The sequence below is a fragment of the Austrofundulus limnaeus genome, unplaced genomic scaffold (assembly GCF_001266775.1).
Source record: "Austrofundulus limnaeus strain Quisiro unplaced genomic scaffold, Austrofundulus_limnaeus-1.0 Scaffold37, whole genome shotgun sequence".
Lineage (NCBI taxonomy): Eukaryota > Metazoa > Chordata > Actinopteri > Cyprinodontiformes > Rivulidae > Austrofundulus > Austrofundulus limnaeus.
In genome coordinates this window covers 1,493,673-1,506,156 of record NW_013952439.1, presented here as the reverse complement: position 1 = coordinate 1,506,156, position 12,484 = coordinate 1,493,673, and the positions used below count along the sequence as shown (strand labels likewise).

General features: G+C 38.7%; 1 protein-coding gene and 1 long non-coding RNA gene across 3 annotated transcripts in view; one reads left to right on the top strand and one right to left on the bottom strand.

The window, feature by feature from the left end:
• The window catches only part of LOC106516410 (uncharacterized), a 3,800-nt gene extending 2,590 nt beyond the window's left edge, over positions 1-1,210 (bottom strand). Inside the window, exons 1-2 of the long non-coding RNA XR_001310096.1 lie at positions 1,123-1,210; positions 500-635 (exon numbers count right to left, since the gene is read on the bottom strand). This is a non-coding gene — a long non-coding RNA (uncharacterized LOC106516410). The remainder of the gene's footprint in view (positions 1-499; positions 636-1,122) is intronic.
• A 444-nt stretch (positions 1,211-1,654) lies between these two features.
• The window catches only part of LOC106516406 (transcriptional regulator ATRX), a 30,623-nt gene continuing 19,793 nt past the window's right edge, over positions 1,655-12,484 (top strand). For both annotated transcript variants that reach the window (XM_014006753.1, XM_014006752.1), the window contains exons 1-9: positions 1,655-1,795; positions 2,849-2,949; positions 3,044-3,099; positions 4,844-4,872; positions 5,077-5,198; positions 5,890-6,006; positions 6,526-6,635; positions 9,531-9,598; positions 9,709-11,486. In XM_014006753.1, the coding sequence (XP_013862207.1) occupies positions 1,782-1,795; positions 2,849-2,949; positions 3,044-3,099; positions 4,844-4,872; positions 5,077-5,198; positions 5,890-6,006; positions 6,526-6,635; positions 9,531-9,598; positions 9,709-11,486 (2,395 nt within the window). In that variant the 5' untranslated portion in view covers positions 1,655-1,781. The remainder of the gene's footprint in view (positions 1,796-2,848; positions 2,950-3,043; positions 3,100-4,843; positions 4,873-5,076; positions 5,199-5,889; positions 6,007-6,525; positions 6,636-9,530; positions 9,599-9,708; positions 11,487-12,484) is intronic.

The window sequence follows — 12,484 nt, the reverse complement described above, 5'->3', positions numbered from 1 at the left end:
GTAACTATGCTAATCTCCTCTCGCGTGCACGAGCAGCTGGATACGAACAGGTGGAAATTACGCAGCTCATTTACGCACTTACGAACATGTTCTTGCATGAGGCCCATTGTTACTTCCATGGACTTGAACTGTTGTACACAAACCAAATCAGAGTCACATATGTTAAAAAATAATTGATATGACTCACTTTAACGTGCAGTCTGAACAGCTTTCAGGTTCAGGTTAAAGTTCATGTTTTTCCCAACAAGGAACACCACTTATTTAATATATAGTTCTCATTTAATTCAGCAGCAAAGTTACCCTGTTGTGGCTAGTGTATAAATGCACACGTCTCTCATAATGGAAAGGATATTTCACCCACATTCATCTGCTATTAGTCACATTATTTATGTTAGTAAGATAGAGCAGGAGGAATAACTGATACTGATCCTCTTCATTCTTTCTAAACGCCTCAGTGCAACAAAGTTTAATTTATTAAAATGTTTAGTGATCTTTTCACCTGTACTGTCTGTCGTCCAAAGCATCTGCTATGCTCCCAGTCTTCTGTATCTTCTGTCAGACGACACAGAGAGTGGTCAACCTCAACATGTGCAGGGCAGGTTTTGGTTTGTAATTTGTTGAAACTCTGCATTCACCTATATTTAAAAGAACCAAAGGGACAATACAGCAACATCAGTAAGCTGGACTCAGAGAAATGTTGACTCCTATTAGACAGACAACAGCTGTAAGAGTTTAATGTTTACAGTTAAAGTCACACTCACTGCATAATGTGGAAATTCATGGCACTTTGAGCCAAAAATGATAAGCTATAGGTAAACAAAACGCCTAAATACAACTGTGGTGTCTGCAAGAATGACAACCGATGAATATGATTGCACAAAACAACCATTTTTGTCCATTTTCCTCCTCTTATTACCAGTGACGTCTGACTGCCTCTTTGTTAAACCTACAAAAATCTGTATTTTGGAGTCAACCAGTAGTCCTCACCTGAGTGCACAACAGAGGAGTTCTGCTCGAGTTCAGCACAAAACAAACGTCTATCACAGAAGTCTAAGCTCTCCACGCCAGACAGAAACAGTTTAGATGAGGTTTGGTGATTAAAATCAATAAAATAATACTTACTGCGTGTTTGGTGAGCTAAATGAGCTATTCCTTGCTGCAGACTCCTGCTCTGTTCCATTCTTCTTCTTCTTGTTTTTATTCAAACAGCATTAAGCACCACTGTTAGACTCAGCAGCGCCCCCTTTGACTCGGAGTGTAAATTACAGATTGAGCAACACTGTTGGGAACTGAATGCATTGTCAAGCAGCATCAACCATACATGAACTACACCAATAAAATAATAAATACATTCTGCCTTTATACTAATGTCCTAATATAAGCTAACAAATTTTTGTACATCCTTTTTGAACTCGAATTGTTCAATAAATGAAGGGTAAGTGTTTTTATACATTTGTAGAGAAATATAACAATACATTTTTAATCATAAAATGAATTCAAACATTTTAAACCAATTTTGCATTCACTGGTAATATTTCTGATGACGACACACGTTTTGCACGCAGTTCAAAACAAATCGATCCACACTCCGGCCAGCAGGTGGCGATAATTAAACCGAGTAAACACCAGAAGAAGGTCTGTCTTTCCCTCTGTTCGAGAAGGGTCTCGATGCATTGCTATATTCTGCTTAGCATCTCAGCGCCATGTTTTCGTGGCAATATTTTTCCATATGAGAGTATAAAATAAACTGAACGACTTCGGTTGTTCACCTGCATTGCGAAATGTCTGCGCTAAGGTAAAGAGCTACAATGAACCGTGGACTCTTCAGTTTTCTCGTTTCTCGGTCTGCTAGCTTTTGCTTAGCTTCATCAGCTAACAGCTAAGCTAACTCTTGTAGAAAACGACGTAACAATACTTATACAGTTTCAAGAATGGTTTAATATTATTTACAGGGTCTATCAACACATTTATAGTTCTAATCGTGTTTTGAGAGTGTATGGAGACTGTTGTAACATAAAAAAACACATGAGCTGAACACGCCCCTGATTCTATTGCATGATAAAACCCAGTTATTAGTAAACTCATCCACACCAGCATAAGCAGAGTTGTTAACCACAAAGTGTGAACCTAATATAGAATAATCGTTTCGTCCTTGTTAAATGTTTTAATCGAGTTTTTTTTAGAGCAATTACTGTGTCCATGTTTGTTCATTTTGCAAAGAGCTGCCTATTTTATCAGTAAATATTGCATTTGGTTAGGCATCCTATAGTCATATTTCCAGGCCATGACAGCTAATAAGTAAAGAAATAAAGACTGGACTTGGTTCTTACCTTGTACCTTGTTTCTTTCCTCCTGGTGACTTTAGTTGACATAATATGTGGAGTCACTCAAACACAAATATGTGGAAGGAATATTTTTGCATATTACAACCCACCTCATTTTGCATAGTCTGAAGGTATCATTTGGCAGATCAAAAATAATCACAAAGTGAAATAGAAAGAAGTTCCTGTCTTTGTTATATGGGGCCTTTTCATCCGGACAAGGTTGTTGAGTTTCATCCATCACTTGTTCTGGGAAGCTGAAAGTTAATCCTTCAAAGCACCATTTGTCCATATTCAAGATAACCGAATAAAGCTCATTCAGTTTTGTTCATTAACTATTAAGTTGTAGTTACAGGAAAAAAAAGATTCAGTTACTTTAAATAATATACTATACAAATACGAAAAAGTGAAATCTCTCAAATTAACTAGTGCTTATTCAGATTTTTGATGTTGTAGAAAAAAAACATCATTGCAGCTGCCATTAAGTGACATTTCACTGCAACTCTGCTCTTTTCTCTTCACTGTAGCTCCTCTTCCAGCAAACTGAATGTATTGGTCAACCGGCTTCATGAGTACTTGGCTCATTCCAACACTGATGACGACAATGACATGTCTGAGGATTCCAGTGGTATGTTTTATTTCAGAGTCAAAGCGAGATCAGTGGAAGTGTTTTAATTGTGTTTTTCCTGCTCTGCAAATGTTTACCAAGCTTCTGTTCACAGATCGGACAAAGAAACACTGCTCTGTGGGAAACTCTTTAAGTCATTCCACTGCAGAGGTAATTTGAACATTAATGATCAAATCTTGATGTTTTGGTCATACATTAGCCCCTTGTATAGAACTAGTCCCCTAAAGACGTGTCTGCGTTTGACTTATTTTTTTTCTAAAGTCACAGAGTTCTCTGAGTCAGCTTCAGGTGCTTGCAGTTAATCATAATATATTCTATATTTAACCAGGTGTTTCAGTGCCTTTTAAATTAGCTACACAATCATTTTACTGGAGAAACTTGGGAGGAAAGGAGAGAGGAAATAGTTCAAAACTTATTTCTAGGTTCAGGTTGGAGGATGGCTGTTTGATGTTATTTATTGATTTTTAAATCCTGCAGTCTTCGACATGTTAGATAAATTTGAAAATGAGGTTTTGAAAAATTCCGTTAAGACTTGAAAAAAAATCAGTGAGATTGCTCTATACGTCCGTATACCTGCAAAATGATGTAAAATCCTTATAACTTACGGACAATCCGTACAAGTTGACATGTATGAACTTTTAATAAGGTCATGTACACAGTATACTCCTATTTAAATAAAAATGTTTGACCTGTAAGCAGAAAGCTTATGAATGTTGATTTTTTTGGTCTGTATTTCAAAGAGAAATTGCTTTTTGAACTTCTGTAATAAGTTCATATAAAACTCCTCATAGTGCTGGGCAGTATACCGTTTTGTACCGAAAACCGGTTTTTATTTTTGTTATGATATGACTTTTCTGAATACCGGTATAGCCTGAACACGTGCGGAACGTTTCGTTGCAGCCGCCAGTGAGCTGTTTCTCTGGGGACACATTTCGTTGCAGCACCGCTAAGCGCATTAGCATGCTAACGTTATTATTGGAACCACTGGCGGCGGGTGGTTTGTTTCAGCCACTTATATGGTCTAACGTTAAAAAAAAAAATCCCGTTTTCACCATCGCTGAATAGTAAACCACTCTTCAGTGACGTGCACGGTTAGATTTAACGCGTTACGTTATAACGGAGACGTTATTGCATGGAGACTCTAGCGTGCTTCTGTTGTGAAAAGCCCTGGGGAAAGTAGCTTTGTAGTGTAGCGGAGTTGACTAGTGTGCAAGGTGAGTCATCCTTATTTTAATGTGTTTTATTAACACATAACGATAGACCAGATAATGATTTTTTTTTTCTCAACCCTTCACGATCGGACCAAAATGCATGATTACTGTCTACAACCAGGCAAAGAAGAAAAGATGTACAAGAGGAGGGAAACAGTGATAAAAGAAAAAAGTCAATAAGCAAAGTTTGTACATTTTATTATCAACTGACCTGTGAGGAAAAAAAATACTGTCAAATACCGTAAAACCGGTGTAATTGTTGAAAATACCGTGATATAAAATTTGGGTCATACCGCCCAGCTCTAACTCCTCAACACTTTTTAAATACTTTGAAGAAACATTTTGCATTCATTACGAATGTAAAACCTGCAAGTTACTGTTGTAAATAGGATAAGCTCTAGGTGACCCAAAGTCCAAAAATCTGTTTTCAATTTAAACTATGAACATTCACCTAAAAGGAGGCACTAAATGTAGAACATGATAAATTCTATTCCTCAACTTTATGAACACATTTATAAAGCAGTTCATGTTTATTGCATTGTTTAACATTGTTAGATCTCAAAAAYAAAGTTCTCATAGATCAGAAATAGTTTTGCCTTTACCTCTGTTACATTGTTATAAAATAGTCCTGGAATGAGCAGAACGGCCTTGAGACATAACCAACAAATGTTTTTGTTYTGCAGGCATGTCTGGATAGTAGATACTCCAGAAGGTGAGTTTGCTGTTGATTTATACCGAGTTAAATAAAAATATGTTCCTCTGAAAGATTTCAAGATTTAAAACCTATATATAAATGCTGCTGATTGTTAAACATGAGTTTTTAAACCAGAGTAGTTTCCATATTCTTGTTTTTCTGTGGAGGGGTGTAAGTCATGAATCTTTTTGACGTTTCCTTTTTGTTTCACGTTGGTAACAGGAAACCTTCGGTTGTCATAAAACACTCAGGCCTGGACGAATCTGGAGACTCAAATGCAAGCGAGGACTTTGAATTTCCTGTCAGTTCTAATGGTCACATTGATGTCACTAGGCTGCCTAAAGGTAAGTGTTAAAGACTTAAACTGCTGCTTTTTTATGTTTAGTATTGGTGAGAGGGGATGGACAAACAATCCATGTCGGCCCTCTTGGTGGGCACATTGCTCTCCTCAAGACACTGAGCTTTTATTCAAATCTTTGTGTCCCTCAGATGAAGGACACAAGGTGTGAAATGCTCACTGTTCTGAGTTTCACGTGATCCGAGAATGCGTCGGTTTTTAAACATTTCTCAACTTTTAAAATTTATTTTCATCTGTTATTTTTTGTCTATGAAACGGCTCTACAGCCAAACAAAAGAACTGTAAAACAATAAAACAGAATAAGAGCTGTTTAGTCTACTTGGATGTTGAAGCAATCAATGAGTACACATAATTTATTTAATTTTTTTGTCAGTAATGGCCTATCGTAAAAACAGAATGTTCTAATAAAAAGTAAAATTACTGGACTTTGCATCACAGAGTGTGGTTGGTGTTGTGGGGGTCATAACTGAAAATAATGCAAGTTTAATTTTTGATAAGTGTCATATTCCGCATGTATGTTATTGCCCTTAGAACAATTTGTGTTCTGTCTTTTGTATTTGCATGCCTTTTATTCTGAATTAGCTTCATGTGTCATAGTTCCTTGTAACTTTAAGACAAGAAAATTACTTTAGAGCATATTTTAATTAGATTATCATGGATGTGTTTTGTTTGTACAGGCACAGTGCTGGTCAGACCTGAACCAGTGGACATTATGAGAGATGACTTCAGAGGTCCAGAGTTTCGCAGCCGGAAACCCAACGTACTGCGGAAAGAGTTCTCAAGGAGACGTGGAGGTCAGTCATGACTGCAGTGTTCATTTTTATGTTTCTGTGGTTTTTAAAGTTAACAGTTTGGAAGCAGGTGTGTAGCGTTACCCATCGATTGTTTGTCAGAAAACCACTCTTATCAGTCAAAATAGGTTTAACCTTTTCAACACTTTGAATTTAAATGCAGCTTGTTTATGATTTAATAAAATAACTCACCCTTGTTCTGCGTTGCTTTTCTGCTGTGAATTCAAGTGAGCTTTAACAGGACATTTTTTGTTGATAATGCCACGTTGTTTTCCAAAACAGCCAAGGTTGGTCTTATCACACATTCCAGTGTTTGTGGGAGTTATTCTTCTATAAAGGTCTCTTTACATGAGCTGTGATAGTAGATGGCTGAATGCACTCCTTTGTTGCTGCACATTATTTTGTAACAATAAGGGTAAAGACTCACAGACAAACGAGGTGTGTTTTCTTTTTTTTCTTTTTTGTAACACAAACCATATTTATAACCACGTTGTCGCTAATGATAGAGTTGTTGTTTCCCAGGAGAGCAACCTGTGGGAATTGTGTGTTGTACTGCGTGTGGCCGRCAAGTTAACCACTTCCGGAAGGATTCACTTTATCGACATCCAGTTCTGAAAGTACTTATTTGCAAGGTGAGTACTTACATGTGAGAAACTAAATTCTCTGTTTTCAAAAGGTTATACTTCATCCTACTAAAATATATTGCTAAAATATATGAAATATAACTATTTCTTGAATCTTTAATGTGCATCACATGTTCATCGCATTGTCACTTATCTTTTAAGTCTTGCCTTGTTTATCATTTAAAGAGTAAACTCTCGTAATCTAAATACAAATGTTATTTAATGCAGATAAATGTTTGTTATATTGACAARCACCTATGTATTCTTAAACATTTAAATGAAGTTAGAAAATCTACTAAATATGTTGCATTCTAGGTTCATGTACATCCTTTAAACGATTACTGAAACAGTACAATATGATTGATCATTTCTGTGTTACGATGAAACTTTAAAACAGAGATGATCTATAATTGTTATTACTGGCGATTCGCTGTTAGTCCTGCCTTTTTAGTGTCTACTTGTTTTAAAGTACAGCCTATTTTTTGAGCACAGTTTGCAGAACTGCATTCTTGGCTGGTTATGTTATTTTGTTGTACACATCTTCCCCTCCTCAGCTCCTCAGGCTGCTGCCTCAACTTTTATGACTTCATCCTCTGGAGTACACTTTAGACGTGAAGATAAATTTGGACCAGTTCCTCAATAATTATTATGAATTATCAGTGTTGTTTTTAGACTGTACGTTGCCACTACCCATAATTCATAGTAGAATCAGGTTCTATATTTCCGCTTGGCTGTTGTTTACAATTACAAGGTTACACCATTGCTGTTTATCAAAGCATTTTCCATCGAAATTTGGTGTAGATGACCGCATATCGGATATGTATATACTGTAAGGATGTTTTAAAAAGTGGCAAGGTCAATTCTTTATTAGTGGCTTACGCGTCACTGCTCACGGACTGATGAAGCCATGTCCCAATGTTGGCTAATAACTACTACTGACATGAACTACCTCGTTTTTCCCCGAAGACGCACACACACACACGCAAAATCATAAATGTCAACAGTTCTGGAAGTAAAATTTTCATAAGCCCCTCATAATTGTAATAATTTTATAAAAGTATTGTGATTAGACGGTTTCTCCCCTTTATTCTAAACATAAAATTCTCTGGGTGCTAGTTCGCTAGTAACTTTGAGAGATGAACTAGCAGTCATTTTAAATAAATGATAAACAAAAATAAATAAACTGCCTCTAATAACTCTATTAGCATATTTTTTATTTAAACAAACCGGACACTTTTATATCCCCTGGGCGCTAAGCTCCTCGTCTTTTAATCCTGCCATGATGTAARCAAAATATTTTAGCATGTATTTGAGAAGAGGGTTGTTTATTATTCCGAACTTACTCAGAATTGAGACAGTTAGATTAAGTCATAAATATAGTTTTGCCAGTATGTGGCTACAAACCATAGGCAAAATATTTTTTTTAAATTTAAGATTAGCTGCAAATAACATGCTAAACAACCAGGCTAACAGTAGCTAGCGATGATGCTAACGCCATTCACCGTAGGCTTTTTCATTCAGTAAAAGCAAAGAACTGCACGATTAAATAGTGAAACAGGGACAAAGCACATTTACAATTTAACTCACCAGGCACAGATTCAGGGTTTTAGTTGATATTGCTGGAAGCTGTCTGACTCAGTGGTTTGGACGAGTCGCCTTCAATAACTAGCGTCAGACCTCTGATGGGCCTTTMAAGGGACAAAAACACTGTTCCACTTAGAACTGAATTTAGGCCACATCCGGTAACCTTAACTTGTCAAAGAGACTATCTCTTTTTCTTAATCAGATAATAAACAGAATAATCTTCTTTTTATTTGATTTATTGTTCTCTTAACTGAAAGTTATTACGCATTTTATTGTTCTCTTAACTGAAAGTTATTACGCATTTTGATAATTAGAGAATGTTTATCAAAGTTACAGGAGAAAAGAGGACACGTCTTTTCTCCCTCAGTATGWTTTCAGCTATGTATGGATTTTCTGTGCAAAAATCTTATTTAACTAAACAAATTCTTATGGTTTAAGTTGATGAAACATCAATATTTTTTTATCTGAATCGTATTGCAAATGTTTGAATTTGAAGTAATTCATTCTTTCAGTTATGTTTTTAAAGAGTTCTAATCAGATAATAACTAAACAGGTCATTATATGTTTTGTTTCTGAGCTACACAGAAGCAGTAATCTTTGTTTAGCTTCAGGAGGCGACGACAAGTCTCTGAATTAACATTTTCCCTGATATCTTCCTTTCCTAATCTAACATCGGAAGGCGGAACTAAGAAAACCCTCTTTATGACGAACACAGTTTCCGCCCGACGGAGAGTCAGAGCCAGAGTCAGAGAGACGGACCTCTGTGCCGTCCACAACACTTGCAGCTGGGTTCTCTCCGGAGAACMAGAGCTTAAGCTGTGTTGGTTCTACCCTTTATTTCCAACAGGGAACCGCACGGCCGGATACAACCGATGCCTCGCGTATCCAACTTGTTTTAAAATCTTCCTGTCGGAARTTTTATTTTGAAACCGGGATCCAGTTTTGGCTTCGCCTTTCTTCCTAMGGCTTGACGCGGATGCMTTTATGTTGATAAAATGAAAAAAGCARGCAAACTCTCTTTGGTGGGTTTTTCAGATTTAAAGCTGCAGTCATGTTAGTTTACRATCCTCCTTCGTCGGCATWAAGKGCAGTTTGTAGCGCGCTATGCCTTTACTACGTCTTGTTCCAGCCAAAATGTTTCTAAAGTGTTTCTCAGTTCTCTTCAATYGTTGTGGCAGCCARCAATTACACAAGTTGAACCCGAACTCGTGATTGAACTACTCAAGCCACCAGTTAAAGTTAAAGTTAAAGATCCTATAATCAAAAGCACTGAATAATGCTAAMATGGCTTTAACAACTTGAAATGGTTTATTTTGTCAGGCTTGTTACAATTATTATTCAAGTGATGACATCAGCAAGGACGGAGATGGAATGGACGAGCAGTGCAGGTAGAATTTGCTATTTATATTATTTAAACTAAATAAAACATCATGATAATAAGCATGTTGCAATAAGCTTTTAATTGATGTTTACCAGAGTCCTAATTCTCTCCRTATAGATGGTGTGCTGAAGGTGGAAACTTAATCTGTTGTGACTACTGCAGCAATGCTTTCTGCAAGAAATGCATTCTGAGAAACCTGGGGAGGAAGGAACTATCTGGCATCCTGGAGAGCAAGTGGTACTGTTACGTGTGCAGTCCAGAGCCTCTTTTTGACCTGGTGATGGCTTGCGACAGCGTTCTAGAGAACATAGATCGCCTATGGTGTCAACAGAGAAAGAAGAACCGAGTTGAGCCGGGTAAAGCACAACTGTACCACATGTCGCCACACCTGCCGCAGAATATTTCTYTGGATAAATGGGATCACAGTGGAATGGATGGAAATGTGGTCTTCAACTACAACACTCTGCAAGTTTCCAAGGACATTACCAAAAAGGCCAAACATCTGGTGGACTCGACAAATACCTTAAACAAAACATTTCTTRGTTTAATTCAAGAAATAACAACATCAAAGAAAACACCAGGAGTTCGCATTATGTATTTGAAGTCATTTGTGGCAGTTGTTAAAGGCTTGCGGAAGTCTCTCGCAGCCCTGGAGGACAGCTTAAAGGAAGAATTTAGTGACTTGAATCTGTTGTGCAACTGGGAAAAGCTGTTCAGCAATGATACTGAATCTGATGTAGCAGCAGGAGATGTTGAGCTGGATATCTCTGATGGAAGATGCTTGCGYGAATTGCAGAAACTGGCAACGGAGCATTTTGAAGATAATGATTCTGACTGCAAGGGAAACGTACACAGGCCTACTTCGACTGACTGCTCCAGGAAGAACATGGATGCAGATTTGAAAGAAGCTAGATGTCGAGCACAAAAGATCGGTCTGAAYCCTTCTGCAAATCAAGCTGATGTGGTTAAAAAACTGGTAGTACAGCTTACACCTGTAGCCATGGAGCAGGAGCCGTYGTCGCATGCTCCAAAGTTAGAGGAGGATTTCCAGAAGGAAAATAAAGCAAAGGGAGAACATGCATCAGAAGCTGAGGAAACTAGGGCTTTAAGTCCTAAAGCTGACAGCAARATGAGCAGTGACTGCTCAAGTGCTCCTCTCTTCCTAGAAGAGGAACAAGGCAATAGACGATCTCCTCGTGTGAAGACGACTCCTCTGCGCCGACCAAGTGACGTCAAGGCCAAAACTCCTCTTTCTGCAGGCGACAGTGACAGCGACTCCGAAGCTGAGGGGACGCCGGACACAGTAACAGCRACAAACAAAGAACAAAATTTGATTGGAGAAAGAGACGACTCTGATTCGGATGAGGTCCCTGCTGCCCTGCTCGAACGAGCTGCTATGCCGCAAAGCTCAGACGAACCTCAGAGTGATGATGAAAGGGGTCAAGCATCGTCAAACAAAGTGGCCAAGAAATGTCTGTTTTGGCTCACCAAGAACAGCCCCATGTCACCAGAGAAGATGCGGCGAAAGCGCAAGTTGCTCGACCGCTCCTCTGAGTCCGAATCAAGCAACAGGCTGATCATAAACACGCAGCAGGAAAGTGAGACGGATTCCTCCAGCGACGAAGACTCCCAGAAGAAAATACAACACTTGAGTACAGTGAGGTCAATAGGGAAGCCTCACCTTGTCAAAAGAGAAGAGGAAGGTGTGACTAGAAAGCAGAGAAGACTGCAAGCTGGCAAGTCTAAAGCAGAACCTCATCAGGAAGCATCTGATTCTTCATCCTCATTTAGCGATGATGACGATGACTCTGKGAGTGATGGAAGTGTTCAGAAGATGAAGCCGATCACAGAAAACGTGTCCTCACTTGGACTAGCAGCATTCCACCAATCATCAGGTTTGTTATTCTTCCAATATGTGTTCTCAGTGGTTAATTCATTAGTATCTTTTGTTCCTCCAAAAAATAATTGAAGAAGTAGAACATAAAATGTAGGGCTGCACAACATAAAGTGTAAGTTTGCAATTATTGAACAGTGTTTCCCCTACCATTGTACAGCCCCCCCCGCCAACGAGACGGCCCGCCCCTCTAAGAATTTCACGGCACGTAGTCATTTTTATTTAAATAAGGCCAGATCAAGTCGAGAGCTATTTTTTGCATCCCTCCATATCCAACTCTCACCAAACTTGGGGAAAAAGACGGCGCAGAGTGAGGCTGAGAGCTGTTTGTGGTCCTCACAAAGATAGGAACACGTGTGTGAGATTAGACGCGCAGCTCTGCTTTTAATCACGTTGCYCCGATGCGACAGCTTTGCAAGCTACTTTTTCTTTCTTTAAAAGAAAATGTGACAGGTGAAGCCACAGCATGCTTACTACCTTATCAATAATTACTGCCCTTTTTTCTTTCTCTGTGGGTGGGGGGTCAGCTTCACGCAGCTGCAGGTGAACACCTCCCGGGAACGCACACGTCTCCTGGACTATTTTCCACCAAGGATTATGTCGTATTTTATATTTATTATATTTCTAAAAGCACTTTGCAGCATTTCCCCCTGTGTGTTCACGTCACGAGCGCAACAAAACCGCGACGGATCAGCTGACTGTTTTTAAAGCGAGGTGCAGCGAACATGTCCACCTGCAGCTCGGCTCCGACCAGCCCGGGACTGAAGAGTTCACACCTCAACCCCTTCAGACGTTTTCGTGTTTAATGAGCATCAAAAATTTGTAATTTGCACAAAAAAAAGAAAAAATCAGTGTTAATCACTCGGGTGGGGTGGAGGTGCGCTGACTGCAGCTGCGCGGGGTGGTGGGGAGGAGGAGGAGGGGGTCTCTTAAAGACGTGTCTACATTTGACTTTTATCTTTTCTAAAATCACAGAGTTCTCTGAGTCAGCTTCAGATG